General features: G+C 43.4%; 1 protein-coding gene across 1 annotated transcript in view; it reads right to left on the bottom strand.

The window, feature by feature from the left end:
• Window positions 1–624: 624 nt before the first annotated feature.
• MICOS10 (mitochondrial contact site and cristae organizing system subunit 10) overlaps window positions 625–23,412 on the bottom strand; it is a 47,632-nt gene continuing 24,844 nt past the window's right edge. Inside the window, exons 2-4 of the mRNA XM_075551460.1 lie at window positions 4,243–4,290; window positions 3,098–3,207; window positions 625–867 (exon numbers count right to left, since the gene is read on the bottom strand). Coding sequence (XP_075407575.1) covers window positions 859–867; window positions 3,098–3,207; window positions 4,243–4,290 — 167 coding nt within the window. The 3' untranslated portion in view covers window positions 625–858. The remainder of the gene's footprint in view (window positions 868–3,097; window positions 3,208–4,242; window positions 4,291–23,412) is intronic.

Here is a 23,412-nt window from a genome sequence, read left to right as displayed (position 1 = left end):
TTTCCTAAGAGGGAGACTGAATGTCTACCAGGGCCTGATGAGTAGTTTTCCCCGCTCCAGTTATTGCTCTGGTCTACCCACATTTTACAAACCTTCTGGTTTGACTTAGTCAGCCATGAGTAAACCAGGAAGCACTGATTCAAACCCTGCCCTCCCATGCAAGAGAAAGTTCCCCGGGATAGATGGAGCTGGCGCCAACTCCATGAAAGCTGTAGGACGGGTCCTCCACAGGGCGAGCCGTCCACACAGCGGTCTGCTTTCATACTGCCCAGCCCAGCCAGGGGTCTGACAGCCGTGCAGGAGCCAGAGCTGAGACCTGCCCCACCCCACCCGGCCAGCTTCCTTGGTGAGAACACCACACACATCCTAGAGGGTCACTGCAGTTGGAAGACGCTCCCCAAGAGGGCTGCCACCTCAGACCAGGCAGTAGTGCCCTCCAGCCTCAGCCGTATGGGGTGGAAGCAGCTCTGAAGGCTGTGTGTGCGAGTGTGCGAGTGTAGGAGTACACAATGCTATGGTTCCAAGGGGGTTCACAGGGCAGTGTGATCATGGATACAGTCACCTGGATACATGGACCTGCAGTTCTCACGCACAGAGATCAGAGCAGAACACGCAGGCCATGCATTGGGCTTCCTATTTTGTTTATTTCCTTTAAGATCGTAAGACCACCTCCTTGCAATTTCCAGAGAGAAAATACAAAACAAGAAACAGACTTAGTTTCAAATGCATAAACAGTGTGCTGGAGTATAAAGCATTACTGATCACATTGTTCAGAAGAATGTCAACTGACTCCAGGGCACTTCAATATTCCTGAGGAATAAACACGATTTCTCTTCTTCCCACCGGGATGGTCTCAGGTCATTGCTCCTGTAACAAAAACAAGGACACTTGGGTTAGGATTGCGAGGACCACGAGTTGACAGCCCTAAACTGCTGCTTTAGGTCGGACTCAAGGGATTGGCAGGGGGCCCAACCCTTTCCACGCTGTGCTTTGAAACTGCCCAAGGGGAGGGCTGTGAGCATGCACCCAGGCGCCTGGAAGACCAGGTCCCAGGACTGGAGAAGGGGAAAGTGGAATGGACTCAGCACTCGGTCCCTGCATAACAGCCCTGCTATAAGTCATCACAGGGAGCACAGGCGAGTGACAGGAACATGAGCCTGGAATCCAACAGCCCGCTAAGTAAGTGATCCTCGGTGAGAATGCTTTCTCACTGCCGGTCTCTCAGACTGTGGGGAGTTCAGAGGGGAGGGGTGTAGAGGGAAAGCCCTAAGATGGCCCTCAGGGCACATCGGGCGCACCCATAGCAGATGCTCTAACAGGGCCCCACAGCCCGTGTTGGGATTGTGTGCCCTTCTCGGAGGGGAGCATGACAGCAACAGGGCACAGGCTCAAGTTTGGATGAAGTTACAAGGCCATTTTGGAACAGCACACACAAGGCTGTAAAACCTGTAACAATATTTTCCACAGTAACTCCCAGACATTAAATATAATATGCGTATAATCACCCCTACGTCATCATCCATGACAACTCACTTTGGAACAATACAAACCTTTCAAACAATTAAAAAAAAAAACCAAAAAACCGAGGCTCCTCTCCCAGTCCCTTCCTATCCTCCCCGATGCTCAGCGCTCTGGTGCCAGGGACGTGCAGAATCAGAGAAGAGTGGAAACTGCCCGTCGTGGGCCTCCGCTGCCATGCAGCTGCGCCTCTACTTGCACTGTCCCTCGGATTACCTCACCCTGGCTTAAGGGCAGAAGTGGCTCGTTAGCATGGCGGGCAGGGAAAGGCCTGCCAGCTCTCTCAGCAGCCAACTCCCCTGCGCCCAGCGCTCCCCCAGCATGCACAGGCTGGTCTGCAGGCAGCCAACAGGGCACAAGCAGGTTCTCAGATGGAAGCTGCTGAGCGGGGCTGGGAGTCTGTGGCCCCTGAGGCTACAGCTCTTGACCAGAACCAGACTAGGACGCTTGCTTCCACCAGTTCCCGCCCTGCCTGCCATCCTGGCTGAACAAGAGGAAAGTCCATTACTCTCCCTTAGTCGGTCTCAGCTAGCTGTACTGGCCAGTTTTCACTCAGATGGCACCTCGCAACTTGACACCATTGTCAAGCTCTGTTCATAAGCTCATCTGACCCTCACAACAACCCTAGGAAGCAAGAGATGATGGCCCTCATGCTATGGACAAGGAATGGACACTCAGAAGTGAGCAGACTCGAGGTCACAGAGGCGGGAAGTGACAGGTGGGCCAGGACTCAGCACCCTGGTCCTCTGGCCTCTGGGCGCTTTCCATGTTCTGCCTTTATCACACTAAGTCTAGTTGAAGGGTCACCTGGAAACAGGAACGAAGTCTTCAGTGAAGGTTGCATTGCTACAAAGGTTTTTTCCTTAGCAAGCCTGGGGGCACTAACACTTATATCCCCAGAGGACAGACATTTTACACTGCATCCACTTACTGTACATTTATTTGAATGCCAACTACAACCCAGGCCTGGAGAAACTAAAACAAAGACCAGGCTTCTAGGATCCTTGCACTTAACCCCCACAGTAAATCATCTTCTAACACAGGCTGCTTGCTATGGACAGTATGTTAAGAGGGATGTCTAGTAACTTCCCGGTTTTTCTGAGCCATTAAAAACCCGTCTGAAGACAAGGACTTCAGCAGAATTGCGTGAGACTTACAGTCCAGAACCTGCTCCCTTCGGTAAGAAGCAGGTTAGTGGCTGTCTTTGGACTTGAATGTGTGTGGGATATTTATAGGTTCCTCTATGATCTTGCACAAACAGTGCTTACAGTTTCATTGGTTCCAACCAGCTCACACGTGAGCCTATGTCGGAATGCTTATGTACATCTGAAGGCACAGGAGATGGGCTCCACGGCACTTAAACAGTGCTGGTACTGCTCCAGACCAAGGAGCAGGGACAATCTTTGATCTCTCTCACACACACACACACACACACACACACACACACACACACACACACACACACACACACTTTATTGCTTACACACAGCTCTCTCTCTCTCAGGAATCCTCCCGGGACACAGGAGGAAACACCGTTTTGTTCCTTGGGAAAGATAATGAAGCAAAGATTTGTACATACTTTGACAAATTTTCCATGAAGAAGATACGGAGCCTGGAAATCGTGCTGACAGTTGGAGTAGGCCATCCCCAATCCCATGCCAGAACCAAAGGCTACCGGCCACATTCTTCCTAGGAAACAGAACATCCCAACAGGGAGCAATTAGAGGATGATAGAGCCCTCGTCCCACTACAACACATTTGCTCAGGGGGTGGGTGAATATTGTACATACATCACACCGATGACTACAATATACTAACATTTTGAGCCATATTTAATGGCCAAAAGAGCTCTGTTACTAAATTTATTGATTTAGTAAAGCTTATTAAGTGCCGGTGCTACTAAGTTTAAGGTCAGACAGTGGTACAGTATGAAAACAAGCAGAGGTGAACCTTCTAATTTTTGTTATCAGATTTGATGTGGGCTTATTTTAACTAAATTCTTAACTTTATTAGCAGCAATAATCTCTCAAAAAACACTCAAATATTTTACAAATATGTAAAATTGAAATTAAAAACAACAGCTTCACAAGTATTTATGTACTTTACGTATAGTAAGGCATGGGTTAACTTCAGCCAATACTCCAAATGATTATGTCACATCAGCACAATGTGTTAAATTATCATCTTCTAGTTCCGTGTTCCTAGCCAGGTCTTCATGAAAAGTGGCATCTATTCAATACTCAAACTTCACAAGTTCCTCCACAGAATGAAAAGGGACATTGCTTGGGAGAACTTTTGGCCAAGAAGCATGTGTATTTCTCGTCCACTTGTTTTTATTACTAGCAGGGCTCTCATTTTCAAGTTCCTTTAGAAAAACTTGCAATTAATTAGAAATATTTGAAAGTATATATTTGGCCAAATGATTCACTGGCATAAAGAAGAGACCTTCTTTTTTTTTTTTTTTTTTAAGAAGAGACCTTCTAAGTGCTATCCCAGCGAAGACTTCCAGCGCCCTGACTCAGTGCCGGGGGAAAGCTGGAGATCCCCAACCCATATTCGGTGCTCGGCTCAGTCCACGCGGGCTCCAGAGCTCACTGGGCGCTGGCCCAGCCCACCCCTGGGAGAGGACTGGCCTGCCTTCCTCCAGGCTCTTCCCCCCCCCCCCCCCCCCCGGCCCCACACCTGCACTAAGGCAGTCTGTTGGGAGAGAAGAGTAGCACTTACTTTTGAAGAAGGTAAGGGAGAAAATAATTCCTAATCCAAAACCAGTACCTAAAAAAAAGAGGGAGAAGCAAGGTTAAGTCCCATCAGGCAACAAAGAAGAAAATGTACATCTCTTAAATGTGACCAAGCAGAACGTCTTTCCTGCAGAGCTGACAGCAGAGTTGCTTTGTTCCTTTCCACCCTCACAGGTCTGACGGATGCCTTTTGTCCCCCAGGCCACAATAGGAGTTAAAAATGTTATTCACCTTTCTGCCTCAACAAGCAGAGAACAGACCAACTCTGCACCTTACCGATGAGCACTGCAGCAAGGAGGGCAACTACACAGCCTCGGCAGGAAGCAGCCTGGTGAGTGACTGCTACTCTTTGAGGGGGTGGGGAGATCCCCCAGGGCTACACTATCCCACAAGCCTGAATCCACAGGGAACACATTTCCCTTAAGTGTCCTCAATTGTACGTGCTAATTCCCACTCCTCCTTTTACTCAGAGCATTTTAAATTACTGTCTTTTCAACTGAAGCTAGCTTTAACTATAAAGAACACATAGAAGCCCAGTTCAATGATCTTGTAGGGAAAAAAAATCTAATTTTAAATCAATAACAATAAGGGATTAAAAACAAGCAAGCAAGCCCACTGCCATCAGGCTGAGTCTGACTTTCAGAGACCCTCTTCCTGGTTTCTGAGGCTGCAAATATTTATGGGATTGGTCAGTATTTCTCCTGAGGAGGAGCTAGTGAGTTGAACTGCCGACCCTGTGATTGCTGACCAACACCAACCCCTGTACAGTGCCATGAGAGCTCCTTAAATAACAGAAACAGCTTGGAAAGTCCCACTTAAAAATGACCAAATCCTCATTTTTACCAATTACTTTTCAAACTTTAGCCAATTTGGTACCACATTGACAATTCATGCTAAAATCCACACACCATCTACACTATTAATTACTTGTTTATTTTTATTTAAAAAACATTTTATTGGGGATGTGTACAACTCTTATCACAATCCATACATTCATTGTGTCAAGCACATTTGTTGCTGCCATCATTCTCAAAACATTTGCTTTCTACTTGAGCCTTTGGTATCAGCTCATTTCCCCCCTCCCCCCCCATGAGCCCTTGATAATTTATAAACTATTATTTTGTCATATCTTACACTATCCGACATTTCCTCTCACCTACTATTCTGCTGTCTGTCCCCCAGGGAGGAGGTTATATGTAGATACTTGCAATCGGTTCCCCCTTTCTACTCCACCCTCCCACCACCCTCTGGGTATCGCCATTCTCACCACTGGTCCTGAAGGGATCATCTGTCCTGGATTCCCTGTGTTTCCAGTTCCTATCTGTACCAATGTGCATCCTCTGCTCTACCCGGATTTGTAAGGTAGAATTCGGATCATTATAGTGGGGGAGAGGAAGCGTTAACAAACTAGAGGAAATTTGTATGTTTCATCGTTGCTAAACTGCACCAACTGGCTGGTCCTCCCTGAGACCCTTCTGTAAGGGATGTCCAGTTGCGTACAGAGAGATGGGTTTTGGGTCCCCAATCTGCACTCCCCTTCATTCACAATGATTTTTTTTTCCTTTGATGCCTGATACCTGATCTCTTCGACACCTTGTGATCACACAGGCTAGAGTGCTTTTTCCATGTGGGTTTTGTGGCTTCTAAGATAGATGGCCGCTTGTTTACCTTCAAGCCGTTAGGATCCCAAATGTTATATCTTTTGATAGCCGGACACCATCAGCTTTCTTCACATTTGCCTATGCACCCATTTGTCTTCAATGATTGTGTCAGGAGGGTGAATATCATAGAATACCAGTTTAATAGAATGAAGTGTTCTTGCACTGAAGGAGTACTTGAGTGGAGGCCCAATGTCCATCTGCTACCTTAATACTAAACCTATAAATATATGCACATAGATCTATTTCCCTGTCATCATATATAAATATATTTACATATTTACAAGCCTGTATTTAGACCTCTATAAATACCCTTTGCCTCCTAGTTCTTTCCTCTATTTCCTTTCACTTTCCTCTTGCCCCACTATCAGGCTCAGCCTTCATTTGGGTTTCCGTAATTCCTCTCTGTTACATTGCCCTTGATCAAGCCCTACCAGGCCTCTTACACCCTCCTCACCCCCGATTTTGGATCACTAGTTGTTCCTTTGTCCCTGGGTTTGTTAACACCACTTCCTTTCCACCAACCTCCCTCTCTCCAATGTCTCCCCAGAACCATTGGTCCTGTTGTTTTCTCCTCCAGATTGTTTATCCAGTCTATCTTATCTAGATAACCTGCAGAGATAATAATATGCACAAAAACAAAACAGAGAACAAAAGAAAACAACACAACAACAACAAAAATGATATAAAAAAAAAGAAAAGCCTGTAAATAGTACAAGGTTGACCTTTAGGAATGTTTTCTGGTCGTCTGATGGGGTGCCACACCCTGACCCCCAAATCTACTTTTGTTCCTCCCTCAGGACTTCCTTGCTCTGCTCCCCTTGTTGCCCTTAGTCTTTTGCCTGTGTGGTGGGGTCAAATCGGGTGCCATTCCAACACTGTCTACTTGTCTATTTTTTTAAGAAGACATAAAACGTATACATACAAATACATTTAGCCTCAATATAACTCATCTGTGGAATCATAGAGTGCTGTGACTGCTAGATACACACTTTTTCATTAGGTTTAGTAACATGGATCTAGATTTTTTTAATGTTCTTTTTTTCTTTAATCATTTTATTGGAGGCTTATACAACACTTATCACAATCCACACATATAAGTAAGTATAAAGTACATTTGACACTTGTCTGTGGTACCCCTTAAAAACCACTTCAGTTCTGGAACCCTTGTCAATTGCTGGGTGAGAATGCCAAAGGTACAGCTACTGTGGAACACAGTGTGGCAGTTCCTAAGAGGAAAAACTAAGCTTAGAACTGCCACACTGCACGGCAATTCCACTCCTAGGTTACCCCGAAGACTTGAAAACAGAGACTCAGACGGACTTGTACAGCAATGTTCACTGCAACACCACTTACAATAGCCAAAAGGTGAACTCCTCAGTGCCTATGGACAATCGATGGACACATAAAATGTGGCGCACACATACAACACTACTCAGCCAGTAGGAGGAACGAAGCCTGGATACAAGCTGCAGTGTGGAGGGAGCTTGAAGACAGGATGCTGAGTGGAAAAGAACCAGAAGTGTTTGACCTCACAGATGAACATGCAAAGACAAGAAAAGGTGACGGTCGGTCCAAGGCGTTGCCAACACTCACTAGTGGTTGCTAGGGGCAGGAGACAGTGTGGGGAAAGGGGTGTGCTTGACTAAGGGTTAGGTTGCACAGTTGTTACAAGTATTGTCAATCAACTGTGCACCTGTGAAACATTAAATTGGCGAGAGTTGCATATGACAAAAAAGAAAGTAGTTGCTAAGGCTGCTGGTGTACAGGCAAATCCCTTCTGGGACTCAGCTGCTTAGTTTAGCAGTACAGGATCATGGCTTCATGGGGCATCCAGGTAACTGAACACTAATAACGTATTCAATGCTTTGGTCACCTAGTTCGATGCAGAGGGCCTGCAGGCTCTAAAGGTTTGCAAGCAACCTTGGGGCACAATGTCTCTATTCACCCTAGAGCAGCAGTTCTCAACCTGAGGGTCGCGACCCCATGGGGGGGGGGAGGGTCAAAGGACCCTTTCACAGGGGTCTCCCAATTCATAACAGTAGCAAATTTACAGTGATGAAGTTAGAAACAAAAATAATTTTAAGGTTGGGGGGTCCCCACATGAGGAACTGTATTAAAGGGTCAACAGCATGAGGAAGGTTGAGAGCCACTGCCCTTGAGCAACAAAGGAAGGAGGCTCAGGAAGAGGAAGAGGAGGACAGGGAAGGGGTGGATCCATGAACAACTGTCTCCTTTGCAATGAGGTCAGAAGAACTAGATGGTGCCTGACAACTTTATCTTTTGACCACAGATTTCTTTTTTCTTTAAACATTTTATTGGGGCTCATATAATTCTTATCACAATCCACACATATGTCCATGGTGTCATTTGTACATTTGTTGCCATCGTCATTTTCAAAACATTTGCTTTCTACTTGAGCCCTTGATATATCAGCTCATTTTTCCCCTCCCTCCCCAAATCACCGTCCCTCATGAACCCTTGATAATTTATAAATTATTATTTTGTCATATCTTATACTATCCGACATCTCCTTTCACCCACTTTTCTGTGTCCGTCACCCAGGGAGGAGGTTATATGTAGATCCTTGTAATTGGTTCCCCCTTTCTACCCTACCTGCCCTCTACCCTCCAGGTATCGCCACTCTCACCACTGGTCCTGAGGGGTTCATCTGTCCTGGATTCCCTGTGTTTCTAGTTCCTATCTGTACCAGTGTACATTCTCTGGTCTAGCCAGATTTGTAAGGTAGAATTGGGATCATGATAGCGGAGGGGAGGAAGCATTAAAGAACTAGAGGAAAGTTGTATGCTTCATTATTGATACCCTGCACCTTGACTGGCTTGTCTCCTCCCCACGACCCTTCTGTAAGGGGATGTCCGGTTGCCTACAGATGGGCTTTGGGTCTCCACTCTGCACTCATCCTCATTTAAAATTTGATCACAGATTTCACAGAAGAATCCTGATCAATCAGACCAAGAGGAGCAGAACAGAGTAACAAATGATCAGAGACTACAGACTTTCTAGAACAGAAGATAGATGAAATCTTTAAACTACTGTTCTGAGATAATATTTAAACCTTAAAAAATATAATCCCCCTTTATTTTTTATTTTTAAAGACAGAACAACAGTTTAACTTAACCAATAAAGAATGTTTGCTTGGAGCATTATGCTCTTTTAAAATCTATTGGATTAAAGAAATTCTGGTGGCATGGTGAGCTATACATTGAACAGCTAACTGCAAGGCCAGGGGCTCAAACCCACCAGTCACTGTGCAGAAGAATAATGAAGCAGTGTTGCTTCCGCGGAGATTTAAAGTCTTGAAACTTGCATTTCTTCTGTCTCCTACAGAGTTGCTGTGAGGTGGGACTGACTCGATGGCAGTGGTTTATTTTGGATCAAACTGACAAAAGCAACTCCAAAGATTAACAGGGATCCTTACAAGGCAGTAAGCTTATGTTAATGGAGGAGGGACAACTCAAAAAAGGCAGGTGAGAATGGTTGTACAAATTGAAGAATGTATCAATGTCACTAAATGGTGGGTGAAGAAACCGTTAGATTGGTGTATGTTTTTGCTGTGCATATTCTTAACAAAAACAACAAAATATCTTAGGGGAGAATCACCTCACATGTGAGAGTTATTTCACTATTATCAAAAAAGCTCTACAAGCCAAGGAAGCAAGCAAAAATCTGATTTGTTTCCTCTTTTAGATTGGCAGAGTAATTTTTTAAAGACCTCTCCTGAGACCTACTTTAAAGTCCCGTCCCAACCCTAATTCTCAACTGCCTTGATGGTTTTCAAATGTATGCTGCTGAGATTCTAAGAGCTTTTTCTGTAACCATGATTTTAAGCTACTGCAGTGTAAAACTTCAAAGTCAACCAAATCTTTGTGTGTGTTAACTGTTTTGGGTGCTTTAAAAAATTTTTTTAAATCATTTTATTGGGGGCTCTTACCACACCACAATCCATACATACATACATACATACATACATACATACATACATACATTGTGTTAAGCACATTTGTACATCTGTTGCCATCATCCTCAAAACATCTACTTTCAACCTGAGCCCCTGGCATCAGCTCATTTTGTCCCTTCCCTCCCCGTTCCCCACTTCCTCATGAACCCTTGATAATTTAAAAGTCATGATTATTTTGTCATATCTTACACTGTCCGACGTCTCCCTTCACCCACTTTTCTGTTGTCCGTCACCCAGGGAGGAGGTTATATGTAGATCCTTGTAAGAGGTTCCCCCTTTCTACCCTACCTTCACTCCACCCTCCCGTATCACCACTCTCACCACTGGTCCTGAGGGGCTCATCTGTCCTGTATTCCCAGTTTCCAGTTTGGGAAACATCCAGATGGGATGTTTCCAGTTCCCATCTGTACCAGTGTACATCCTCTGGTCCACCTGAATTTGTAACGTAGAATTGGGATCATGAAAGTTGTGGGGAGGAAGTATTTAAGATCTAGAGGAAAGTTGTATGTTTTAACGTTGCTACACTGCACCCTGACTGGCTCGTTTCCTCCCCACAACCCTTCTGTATGGGAATGTACAGTTGTCCCCAAATGGCCTTTATAGAGTCCCTACTCTGTACCCCTCCTCATTCACAATGATGTGATTTTTCTTCCTTGATGCTTTATACCTGGTCCCTTAGATACCTCGTGATCACACAGGCTGGTGTGCTTCTCTATGTGGGCTTTGATGCTTCTGTGCTAGGTGGCTGCTTGTTTACCTTCAAACCTTTAAGACCCCAGATGCTCTATCTTTTGATAGCTAGGCACCATCAACTTTCTTCACCACACTTGCTTATGCCCTAATTTGTCCTCAGCGATCACATTGGGAAGGAGAGCACACAATGATATGATTTTTCCTTTTTTGAAGCCTGAAACCTGATCCCTTTGACACCTCGTGATTGCACAGGCTGATGTGCTTCTTCCGTGTGGGCTTGATTGCTTCTCAGCTAGAACTAGGAGGTAAAGGGTATTTATAGAGGTCTAAATACAGACATATACATATGTAAATATATTTATGATGATGGAATAAATCTATGTGCATATATTTATAGGTTTAGTATTAAGGTAGCAGATGGACACTGGGCCTCCACTCAAGTACTCCCTCAATGCAAAAACACTTTGTTCTATTAAACTGGCATTCCATGATGCTCACCTTCCTGATATGATCGGTGAAGACAAATGGGTGCATAAGCAAATGTGGTGAAGAAAGCTGAGGGTGCCCAGCTATTAAAAGATACAGCGTCTGGGGTCTTAAAGGCTTGAAGGTAAACCAAATCTTCCTGTTACAAATGCAGAGAACTTTACCAATGGAAGTAAGCTGACCCATATCTTTCTGAACCATCTCACTCACTGTCATTGAATCGATATCAACTCACAGTGACCCTGTGGGACCCAGAAGAACTGCCCCTGTGGGCTTCGGAGGCCATATATCTTTATGAGAGCAGAAAGCCTAGTCTTTCTCCTGTGGAGCAGCTGGTGCTTTCAAACCGCTGACTGTGAGGTTAGCAGGCTAACTCATAACCTACTACACCACCATGACTCCTTGCTGAAGAACAGCCAATTCCCATTATTTGCAGTCGTTAGGTTCTTTAAAAAACCACAGTGAACCCGAAATTAGTGAATAATGAACAAGTTCTCTTAGAGAAACAGGATCAGGTTCCTGTAAGCCTCTGGCCACAACATTTTTTCCAATTAATCTGTACATAACCTTGTTTTTACATGTTTTTGTTGAAAGGGGCCTTATTTCAATATATTGCTGTTATTCATTAACATTGAACTCATGGCTAACCACACTGCAGTGCACGTCTAAATGAAGCTTATCCATTTTATTTTCTCCATAAGGACCATCACAGCTGAGGAACATTAGAAAGCATCTCAACGCTACATTTTGGGGTCATTTGTAACAGTGAAACAAACAAATCAAAAAGAAAGAAAAGAAAAAATAACCCCCAAACAACCAAACTGTGGCATTAGACCATGCAAAGCATGCTTGTTTATAGCATGAGAAGTCAGTAATAAAGAACATAGCCAAACTCAACTTTTTAGCTGCTCCATCCGTACATCAGTGGGGGAGCCCTGATGGCGTAGGGGGTTACGAGTTGGGCCGCTAACTGCTAAGCCAGCAGCTTGAACCCACCGGCAAATCCTCAAGAGAGAGATGAAGTTTTTAAGTCCTATAAGGATTTATAGTCTCGGAAATCCAAAGAGCAGCTCTCTGTCCTATAGGATCCCTAAGAGTTGAAATGGACAAAACGGCAGTGAGTTTGGTTAGTACATCTGTGAATGGCTTTATGAGTATTAATTTTGAAGTTATAGATTGTATTGAGTAGGCAAGCACACAAATATTGAATCAGCAAACATTAAGAATCAACCAGTTTCTTTTATAAGTATTCGACAATTTAGTTGGTATTGGCTTGAATAATATTCATGTTATTTTTGCATGTTTTCTGATAATGCTTCTGTTCCATATAGATATACATATACCCACGTTTACTTCTTTTCTATGACTGTATTCTATCTACATACACATAAAAATTTTGATTAAAAATCACTCTGTTGTCCTGTCCAACTTGACCCTTCATTAGGTTCATCAGAATTTCATATTGACATCTCACTGAATATTCAGTATCTGAAAATCACTCATGCCACTTTCATTTCCATATAGCCTAATGAAACTGAGGAAAGCTAGTTAAGTTTACAGACAACAGTTAGCTTATTCAAGGTTGGTATCATGAAAAGAAATAGGTACTAAGACTGGAGTATTTCCCACGGACACTTAACCACCACAACAGAATACTGCTTCCCATTTTACAGATGCCGGAAGTAAGCTGCCCAAGAATACTGTTGGACAGTGGACTGGGCTCAACTCTGTCAGGTTCTCAAGCCACTGCACCCACTCTGAGCAGACACTGGGCTGCCCTACACAATCACGACTTGCTCCAGGGGAAACCGGCATGCCAAGATTTTCCACTCACTGCCAGTGAAGGCAGATATAGCCAAGGAATGCACCGTGCTCTCTATGCAACGACCCACAACACTCGGCAACCAGAGTAGTGACAAGTCTACACAAAACCAGAAGGGCTTGTTCAGATTCATTCCCAGACTAATCCTTCTGCACATGTCACAGAGATCCATCCACCTGGTTGGCGCATCAAGAACTTCAGAGAAATGGGAGTAACCACGACTGATACTCCTTGGCAACAATCTGTTGCTGCCTGGCTTAAAAAATGGCACAGGGTTCAATGTGAAGGCAATGTGCCTCACGCCCTTGCAGCTGGAAGATGAGTAAGACAGTACATTGGTACTAGAAAATGAGGTAAAGGATTTGGACTGGCTCACAGATTTCAAACCAGGCAATGGGAATGGGGAGGGAGGCCAGTAACAACATAATGGCTCACAATCGGAGTCTTTGGTCTTCTCCATCTGGAGGCAATTTTTTGGCAAACAAATCAAAAGCCCCAAAGGAAAATACTTCAGCATTTTTCTTGTCCTTCTGACTCCATGCCTGTCTCTTCTACTTCCCCCAAGGGAAAAACCCTCTCTGATGCTCAACGTTTCCTAGGAGTAGACCATAAATGATGTTAGCTACCCATAGCAATCAAAGAGAAATGCTGCAGCATCAATCAGCAAGGAGTAGAAAATCTCTCATTTCTAGACTTGATTCTACATTCAGACCTATGCCCAACCACCCAGTGCTACTTCTATTAAGGGCATTTAACTGCAAATATAAATGAGCCCAGAGCCGCCATCGGGTCTGGCCAAGAGAGGGACCTATCACGGAGTGTGCCCTGTGGTCTTTGCTAAATGGGGCTGCTGCTATGTCTTCAATTATTCAGAGTGACTTTCTTCTCCTTTCCTGTATGTTTAAGATACAAAGTAACATGCCTACTTTCTTTGATAAAAATAATTGAAAAGATGGGATTTTAAAGGCCAACATTTTACTGAAAAGTTCGCTTTCTCAGTTATTGAAGATGTAAACAATAGTGGGACCCGCGGATGAGTTTTACAGGTTCAAGTTCTCACACGCTCAATTTTCTTTGAAAAGGAAACATGCTGCTTCAAAGAAAGTCCCACCTGATCAGAGGACACCAACTCTGCAGCTGTTTCCACTCAAGATTGGCACCTCTAGGCCAGGTTTAACTTCATAACAATAAAACATGAAAGGTTTGTCTTATAATAAAAACAAACCAACATGGAAAAGAGAAGAGTTTTCTTTGCCCGTGGCCACATTTTTTGAGGGGTGGTGGTGGTGGTTGCACGACAGACTCTTTTGGAGGAAAAAAGCCAAAGGAAAGAGAACAAAGCATTTTTCACCTTCCCTGGAAGCAGATATTTAACTATTCACAGTTTATATAACTTTGTCTCCCCCCCACCCCCAACCCCACTCGTGTTCTTAGGTCCATGCTGACTACAAATGACAAATAACCTTAAAAGGAAGAACTGCCTGATGACGGGACACCTTCATGGTGAAGTCCCGCTACCTGGGAAGGCAGGCGGTGGGGGAGGGGGGATAGGGGGAGGCAAGAAGGGAATACACACTCATTCTCTCTCTCTCCCCGCCCCCCCCCCCCCGCCCCCTTATGGAACTGACATTAGGCACAGAGCCCATATTCTGAAACCGTTTCTTCTGGCAAGGAAAAAGAACTGGCACAAATTCTTTTAAAAAGACGTTACCATCCTCCAAATCAATCTAACCACGCACTTACATGCATGCTTAGTGCTCAAAAGGACATCAAAAAACTGGCTCAAAACTGGACATCCCCTTACAGACGGGTCACAGGGAGGAGGAGATGAACCAGTCAGGGGGCAGTTTAGCAACGATGAAACATACAAATTTCCTTTAGTTCCTAAATGCCTCCTCTCCCCGCCGCCGCCCCCCCCCCCCCCGACCCGCCACTAGCATGATCCCAATTCTACCTTATAAATCCAGCTAGACAAGAGGATGTACACTGGTACAGAGAGGAACTGGAAACACAGGGAATCCAGGGCAGATGATCCCTTTAGGACCAGTGGTGAGAGTGGCAACACTGGGAGGGTGGAGGGAGGATGGGTTGGAAAGGGGGAACTGATTACAAGGATCTACATATCACCTCCTCCCTGGGGGATGGACAACAGGAAAGCGGGTGAAGGGAGACATTGGACAGTGTAAGATATGACAAATTAATAATTTATAAATTATCAAGGGTTCATGGGGGAGGGGGGAGCGGGGAAGGAGGGGAAAAATGAGGAGCTGACATGATAACGAAGGGCTCAAGCAGAAAGCAAATGTTTTGAGGATGGCAACAAATACACAAATGTGCTTGACACCATGGATGTATGGATTGTGATAAGAGTTGTACCAGCCCCCAATAAAATGATTAAAAATACTGGCTTGGAATATACGTTTTTAGGAAACAGCAATTTCTTACTAGATCATCTGATAGTATTTTACTAATGAACAGAATTCTGCTCCCACTAATTTCACATCCAATATTGTCTCATCTTGTGCCTAAGTGGAGTTTAGCACACATTTAAAGTAACAACACGCAACCTAGATGCAGTATGGTGAGCACTGTGAGCCGCAATTGAGGCAGGGTAGAGACGACAACGACAATATGTAGACGGATACAGATGAGAGATGGACAATTCCTACTTACTCAGTACAATTCTGTTTTTCACTTAGATGCTTCACTCTCACCGTGCCACAGATCATAAAACCTGACTTCACTGCAAAGAATCTTTCGGGAAGCAGTCAGTGGGGATTCATTAGCAGGCTATGTGAGGGGGCTTTCAGAAGTTTTTTTGAGGGAAAACAATCCTATTACCTCTTAATTCCATTTTCCCACTACCTTTCTGAAAGAAGTGCTGGGGAGGAAATGTGTTCTGGACATTAGCCCCTAAAGAGAACAAGTTGCGACAATACATACACGTGTGCAGAGCAACTCCGCAGGCACTGAAATGCCCATGGATTTTCATTGAGAGGGGCACGGAAAAACAATCCTACAGAAGTTCACTTGAAAACCAGTTCTATAAAAGACCACAGACCCACTTCGTCTATCAATAACTTAGTAAGGTCTAGTGAACCTTTCAAGTGAGGCTCCTCTATTTCCAAGTTTAAGCTATAGGTATCAAATGCTCAAAATCTAAGTTGATATCTAAAACATTAAAATTGTTGAAACAATCCTTTCAGTTTGTAGAATAATTTAAACCAAGATGTATCAGCAAAAATAACTAAATACCATATTCAAGCGGCAGTTTACAAATACAGGAAATTACATGAATTACCAACAATTTCTAAAGATTCCTACAAACTATGTACTCAATAACGTCATTCGTAGCTATCGGGAAGATAGGAAATACCTTCCAAAACAGAGGACGGCCCTCTCCTGCTAAAGGAGCTTGTTGGAAGAGGAGAGGTTTTGCAGTAGGCCAGCCTGGTCTCAGGCCACTCCCCCACCGTCTGCCAGCTAGTTCTCTCTCTGACCCTGGATCAATGAATGACTCCCTCTCCCAGCTGCTCACCTGCCAAAAGACGGCGACCTTCTAGGGTGGTTACATTAGGAAAAGGCCAAGTGTCTACCAGTGTACGACACACAGTGCAATATGTGGTCCCCACACTCTGCTTCCAAAGATGTCAAAAGTCTAATATAATAGTTGGTCCTTCATTTCAGTAGACCTCACTGGCAGTCACTTTGTGGGAGCCACAGCCCCAAATCAGAACCTCTTTCCCATTTCCCCCTATAAATTAATTGCCACTGGAAATGATTTATATGAACACCTCAGGTTCTTCCTATAAATATTAAAAAGAGGATGCCTCAGGATTCGCTGTTGAATCAGGACATTTTGTTTTCAAACATACTAAACATTTTCTCAATGCTGACTGGTATTTAATAAAGCCTTATTTATGCTTTGGGCATGGATTAGTATCAAATGGACCTGTTTCTAATGGGCATGCCTTCCTGTTTGATCATGTTTTTATCAAAGCTATTACAGTCTTCAAATGCATTTGTTATGGTAGAACAAAAAAGAATGTGCTTGTACACAAAAGTACCCTTGGGACTAAGCTTATTGAGAAATACATTTCTAAGGAAGAGTCCAGATTGATTAAAGATGTTCAGTGCTCAACTTAGAAGGAGGGAAAAAGTTTTAAGTTAGCTCCAAACCGTTACTTAATCCTCTGAGGCAAAGATAGACGGCCTAGGTGTCCCCAAGTAAATGCCAAGTCATGTGAATTACCCAGGAGAGTGTGCCAGACCAAAGAACTAGAGCTGGTCAATTCAGTCTGTGTTAATCAGCTGCTCAAAAGTCAACATTGATGCAGTGTTTAGGAAACACAGGCTGGGCAGAGGCTGGAACATCTGTAGGAATTTCTCGGATGGACATCAATTACCAGGAGGCTGATCGGAATGAGCAAACCAGTCAGGAGAAAGGAGGGAGGATGCAGAAGGTAAATGTGGAAGCCATTATTGGTATGTTTTGTTTCAAGAAAAGCCAAACTCACCAAAGGGTCCTTTTAAATGAGGGCTTGCAACTCATGATTCAACTTTCAAAATCCTGACAGCCATGCAACTTTCCAAGAATGCATGAAACAAGAAACACTGGCTGTGGACATTTTATTAACAATTAGTTAATTCACATGTAGTTATGTAGGAAAAGCTCTGAAATTCATTAAAGGAAGAAGGGGGAAAGATGCAGAATCACTAAGCGGAATGCAGTGACAGGCTTGCTGTGCTGGGTTTGCTTGGGGAACTTTGGAAACAACCACCAAATGTCAGGCCCAACCACATTTCTACACTGTCTCACCTGACCCACAGAGCCACCTATGAAAGGGGTTGCACCTACTACATTGCTCAGTAGGGCTAAGCCATCTCCCAAGGATAAGGAGTTAAGTAAGTGGAATTCAAATTCAGTTGGCTTAACTCTGGGATCCACCAGGCTAAGCCTCCTGGGGAGGTCAGCAGGGCGACATGTTTCTTCTTAGGTACGACAGGGAAATGTTTTTCTGAATTGCAGTACTCTCCATAGGGGTAATCAATGGATATAATGGCTATATTATACTCTCAGTCCCTCAAGGCATCAGTAGGATCCACAGGTGTTTGACTTATCAGGAATCATAACATTAAGACCTGACATTACTTAGAGCCAATGAGGAAGAGTCCAGAACTCAAGCCAGGAAACACTTCTTTGTTCACGCAGGGGAGACAAACCCATCCCAGCATAGGTCCAGCAGAACTACTCACAAGGGTAAGGGCATTTGCCAGCGAGTATTTTCTTTCCTGAGACACCCTCCCCCCCATCCCACCCCCAATATCCGTAGCTTTTCCTCCTCTCCAGCAAGAACTACATGTTCATGCTTGTGAAGGAAATATATCAAGGGTTCACTTTGCCCTATTAGTACATCACTCTAGCTATTATCACACTGTTGCCTAGGCCTATGATTCAAAAGGAAAGTTCAATGGAGAAAAAGCACCATTTATTTCCCTTACTAACATTTACATAATCAAAATTTGTTGGTATTTATGAAGTAGAAAACGTTTGAGATACATTAATCTAACTTGCAGTGTTTAGTCTTGGAGAAGTGGGAAGTTGAGCAGTGTGTGGACTTGGGGATGTAATGGGTTAAACATGATGGTCAACACTGGGCATGCGTGTCTAGCTGTGTGCTTCAGTCCTCAGGCAAATTATTTAACTTCATGTATCCATTTTCTCATGTAGAAAATGCTGTTTGGTGCCATCGGGTTGGTTCAGACTGGCGCATAATGTGTAACATACGTTCCAACCTCATGTTTAACAGAAGGAAACCCTGGCCCGTCTTGTGTCTTCCTTCCTCACTATTGCCGTCTTACACTATTACTGCAAACATTATTATCAACCCATCATGCCCAGGGTTTTCATCTTTTTTGCTACCCCTCTACTTTACCAAGCATGATGTTTCTCCCCCGCAGGGGCTGGTCTCTCTTAATATTTCCAAAGTACATAAAACAAAGACTCGCCCTCCCTGACCAACATCAATGTTCATAGAACAGCAGTCAAGAAATCACTGGTTGGGGGTAAATCGGCAGCACAAGACCTCCTTAAAGTGTTGAAGAGTAAAGAGGACTAAAGTAAACAGGCCCCAAGGCATAGTACTGTCAATCACTTCATATGCATGTGAATTACGGTACAGGCATAATTCTCTGTCCTACAGAATTGCTGTTGTTAGATCCAACTAGAAGGCAATGGGTTTGTATACTGGAGAGGCCTAAGGACAAAGAGTACAGATATCGTCCTATGTGAAGGGGTGTTGGAGTAGTTTGTACCCTTGTGAGGAATTCATAAGACAGAATGGTCTGAATCCTCACTCACTGCTGTGGGAATGTAGTCGTACAACTACTGTGGAAACCAGTTCAGTAGTTCCTCAAACAAAATCACCAGATCCCCAGCAACATCCCCACTAGGTGCATACCCAAAAGAAAGCAGGGCTATGAGCAAACTCGGGACACCAATGGTCATTGCAGTGTGTGGCCAAAAGATGGAAACACCCAAGTGTCCACCAATGGAGGGACGGAGAAACAAAATGCAGTCCTTATAGATAAGACTACTTACTGCTCAGGTGTAAAGAGAATTAAAGTCTTGATATACATATGCTACAACATAGCATGGTTTCAAGGGCATGCTGAGTGACATGTCAATCATAAAAGGACAAATATTTTTAACCTTGCCTACATAAAAAGGCAGAATAAGTAAATAGAGAGAGAACAATGGCTACCTACTAGTGTTACATGGGGGACGGGGAGAGAAAGGAGTCCTGGTGGCGTATGGGGTAGGACTGGGTGGCTCACCACAGGCCAGCAGTTTGAAGCCAGCAGCCACTCCTCGGGAAGATGATATTTTCTACTCCTAACAAGACTTACAGCCTCAGAAACTCTAAGGAGCAGTGAGTTCTATTTTACCCTGTGGGGTGACTATGAGTCAGAACCAACTCTATGGTAGTGTTAGTTTTCTGAATGTGGGGCAGAAGAGGGAAAGGAGAGAAGAAAAATTGTTAGGGAAGTAATGGGTTTATATTTATGGAGATGGGAAAATAGGCATAAGATTAGTTGTACAATGTGATGAGTGTAGCTGACATCACACCAAAAAAGGGACAAAATGGCAATTATCTTACGATAATTTTACAAAATGAATTAACTTTGTAACAACCACAATAAAAATAGGCTAAAGTTGCTGATACTACTTAAGTACATCCAGTCACCTCACAGGATTAGTCTACTGGTTCAAAGATTCAAGGTCATGGCTTCCTGAGACTGTCCAGTCAACTGGCCTAAAATATACTAATTGTAGGGTTACTGTTCCACGTGCCATCCAAGATACAGAATTGGCCCAGGCTTGCCTGGAGCAGCAGAGAAAGGAGAGCAGGAATCAGAAAAGGAACTGTAAACAGGTCTAACTGCCTCCGCGCCTCTTTAGCCATTTGCCCAGAAGTGGGTGATGCCTGGTTAGCAATACTGAACTTTTTGATAAAGGAAGCAATAGATGAATCCTGAACAAGGAAAAATGTATGTGGAACAAAATTCCAAACCTTTACAGAATGCAGATTTATTGGATCCAATTGAGACTGGAGGAATCCCAAAATCTAATGTCCTGATAAAATCTTCACAGGATAAACTAAGATTATTCCCTGAAATTATCTTTAAACTAAACAATCGTTGACCTCAATCAATAAAGAACATTTGTCAAGAGTATTGCTCTCTTTTAAAGAATGATCTGTTAAGCAGTGAAATTAGTAATAGTGATGCAAAAGAATAGAGAAACTTGGGGGGGGGGGTAGAGTTGTGAGTCTAAGTTAATGGTGGTGAAACGTAGGTGAAAATAGCAAGAAAGTGATGCAGAATGAAGAATGGAGCCAATGTGAAGGAATTGTAAGGCATTAAAAATATTGCTACCAAAATATAAAAACATATTCTTTTTAAATCATTTTATTGGGGGCTCATACAACTCTTATTACAATCCATACACACATCAATTGTTTCAAGCACATTTGTACATTCGCTGCCCTCATCATTCTCAAAACATTTGCTCTCCACTTAAGCCCCTGGCATCAGCTCCTCATTTTTCCCCTCCCTCCCCGCTCCCCTCTCCCTCATGAGCCCTTGATAATTTATAAATTATTATTTTGTCATATCTTGCACCGTCCGACGTCTCCCATAACCCACTTTTCTGTTGTCTGTCCCCCAGAGAGGTCACATGTAGATCGCTGTAATCAGTTCCCCCTCTCCACCCCGCCCGCCCTCCACAAAACCATCTTCTGTTAAAAATGTGCAGCTACTTCTGCTTTCCAGCGTATCTTCCATCCGAGGTCTGTACCCTTGTGAAGGTGGTGCTTCCCAGAAGGCCTCTGTGATTTGATTCACACACGGCAGGACAACAGCCTGGCATCATCAAGGGACTCAAATCACGTTCATGAACACGTTTTAAATTTCTGGAACAAGAAGACGTCCGAAGAGACATAATCAAGGCTGTAGAGTGGGTGCGATAAAGCCTCCCATAAAAATTCTCAGAGGCGAGTCCATGCTACTCTTGAAAAATAAGTGCACTGTGGCGATGGGGGAAAAAATATTCCCTGGCTTTTTTTGTCCTTTTCTCGAAAGTTCTTCCTAATAGGCCCTTTGGTCTGTGTCCTTTAAGAAAATCTATCAAGGTTACCTTTTCCCTTTTGCAAGACAATAAAAAAAGCACTATACCAATCTGAGCTGACTCACCCGTGTTGAACTGAGCTGATCCTCCAGGTACAGATGTTTTGACTGAACCTTGCTCTCCAGTTCATATTGGTACATTTTCCCCCCATAAAAATATCTTTGTTAGCTTTGATCTTGATCAAAAATTGATGGAAAGATCTGCTCATAAACTAGTCTATTTTCGAACATTTTTGACACCCATCCAGCTGAAAGCTTGCTAAGACCAAAATGTTTGCTTAAAATTGAAAGGGTCAAAGCATGTGACCTCTCAACTTCCAGAACTATAGGGCCTACAGTAATTCTACAGTCTTCTTCCACCAGCGCCTGGACCTCAGCCCTAGTTTTTTTATTTGTTGAGGTTGATGATCTTCTTTCTCTTGGCTCATCTTTGAAGACTTTTCAACCTTCCCTAAGATGCTTGAGCTACCCATTAACCATTGTTTGAAGTAGGGCAGCATTACCAGAAACTTTTGCAAAGCTTCAATTATTAGGGAAAATGTTCACTTCAGTTTTGCTTTATATTTTTAAAAACAATCCTGATCTCAAAAATAATTTTTCCCATGGCACAAAAAGTATTTTTTATTTTTGAAAACCACCTAATGAGACAAAGACAAGTATATTATTGAGAGAACTTGTCTGCAGGCATTCACTGATCACAGGACATGTTTAAACACGTTTTTGTTTGGAACAAACTCATGCATATATAAACTGGAACACTTTCTGATGTACACTCCTATGTGCAGAGATTTGATGAATGGGTTTATGTTCTATTGTGTATATTTTTGCCAAAATTGAAAAAAAAAAAGTTAAGTGAAAATAGAAAAAAGTGGCCAGATGTTTTATGCGTATACCCATGTTTTTGCACTTAATGTATTGTTGCTGCAAATGATATCCCAAGACAGCTTTTAAAAAGTGTTGGAAGAATTTGCCTGCATTTTGGAGCCTTCCATGAGCCAGCAACCTTTTTTCTGCTATTCAAATCTGGCTCTAATATGCTGCCAAAGACCACAGACTCTTACCTTTCTTAAAGATACTGCTACTCTACAGATTGCCTCAATAAGCCTCTAAAAACACACACACACACACACACACACACACACACACGACTTGCATATATTAAGGAGCCAAACTGATTTTCATAATTTGAGTGAAAGGCTGGGGTTTGGGAGAACAAGGAGACAAGTAAGACATAATTTTTCAATCATCACAGCCAATCTTTTCTGGAAACACATAGGATTAGTAACATTTATTTTAGTATTAATATACTATATTTTCCCTCTATTCAGAAAGGGATATTTATGATCTCAAAATTCAAATTTTGTGAAGTACTGGCCTATGTTGAAACGTAGAAAAGAAAATCAACATTCCTGTTGTCAGCTGCTCCCAGTCGGTTCCAATTCATACACAACACATCAAAACACTGCCATTCTTGCAATTGTGCCTATTGTGTGACCTCACTGAGGATCTTCCTCTTTGGCGCTGACCCTCTACCCTCCCAGGCATGATGTTCTTCTCCAGAGCCTGGTCCCTCCTGGTAACACAGCCAAAGGATCTGTGAGAAGAAGCCCAGCATCCTTGTTTCCTGTAAGGAATGCATTTCAATTGAGTCAGCTGAAATGGTGCCAGGAAATGAGCAGCTTTCTTAGGACGACCTTCTCAGCAAAAGTGAATTATGTGCTTAAATCATTTGCTTCAGTTAATCATTTAAAATCTATCCGCCAGGAATTTTAAGTGGTTTATATGTGCAGGTTCTGACAAACAATCAGAAACATTTGTTCTAACTCGTAA

This window comes from Tenrec ecaudatus, chromosome 1, assembly GCF_050624435.1.
Source record: "Tenrec ecaudatus isolate mTenEca1 chromosome 1, mTenEca1.hap1, whole genome shotgun sequence".
Taxonomy (NCBI): domain Eukaryota; kingdom Metazoa; phylum Chordata; class Mammalia; order Afrosoricida; family Tenrecidae; genus Tenrec; species Tenrec ecaudatus.
The sequence above is the reverse complement of the archived record's forward strand: the minus strand, read 5'-3'. Positions and strand labels throughout refer to the sequence as shown.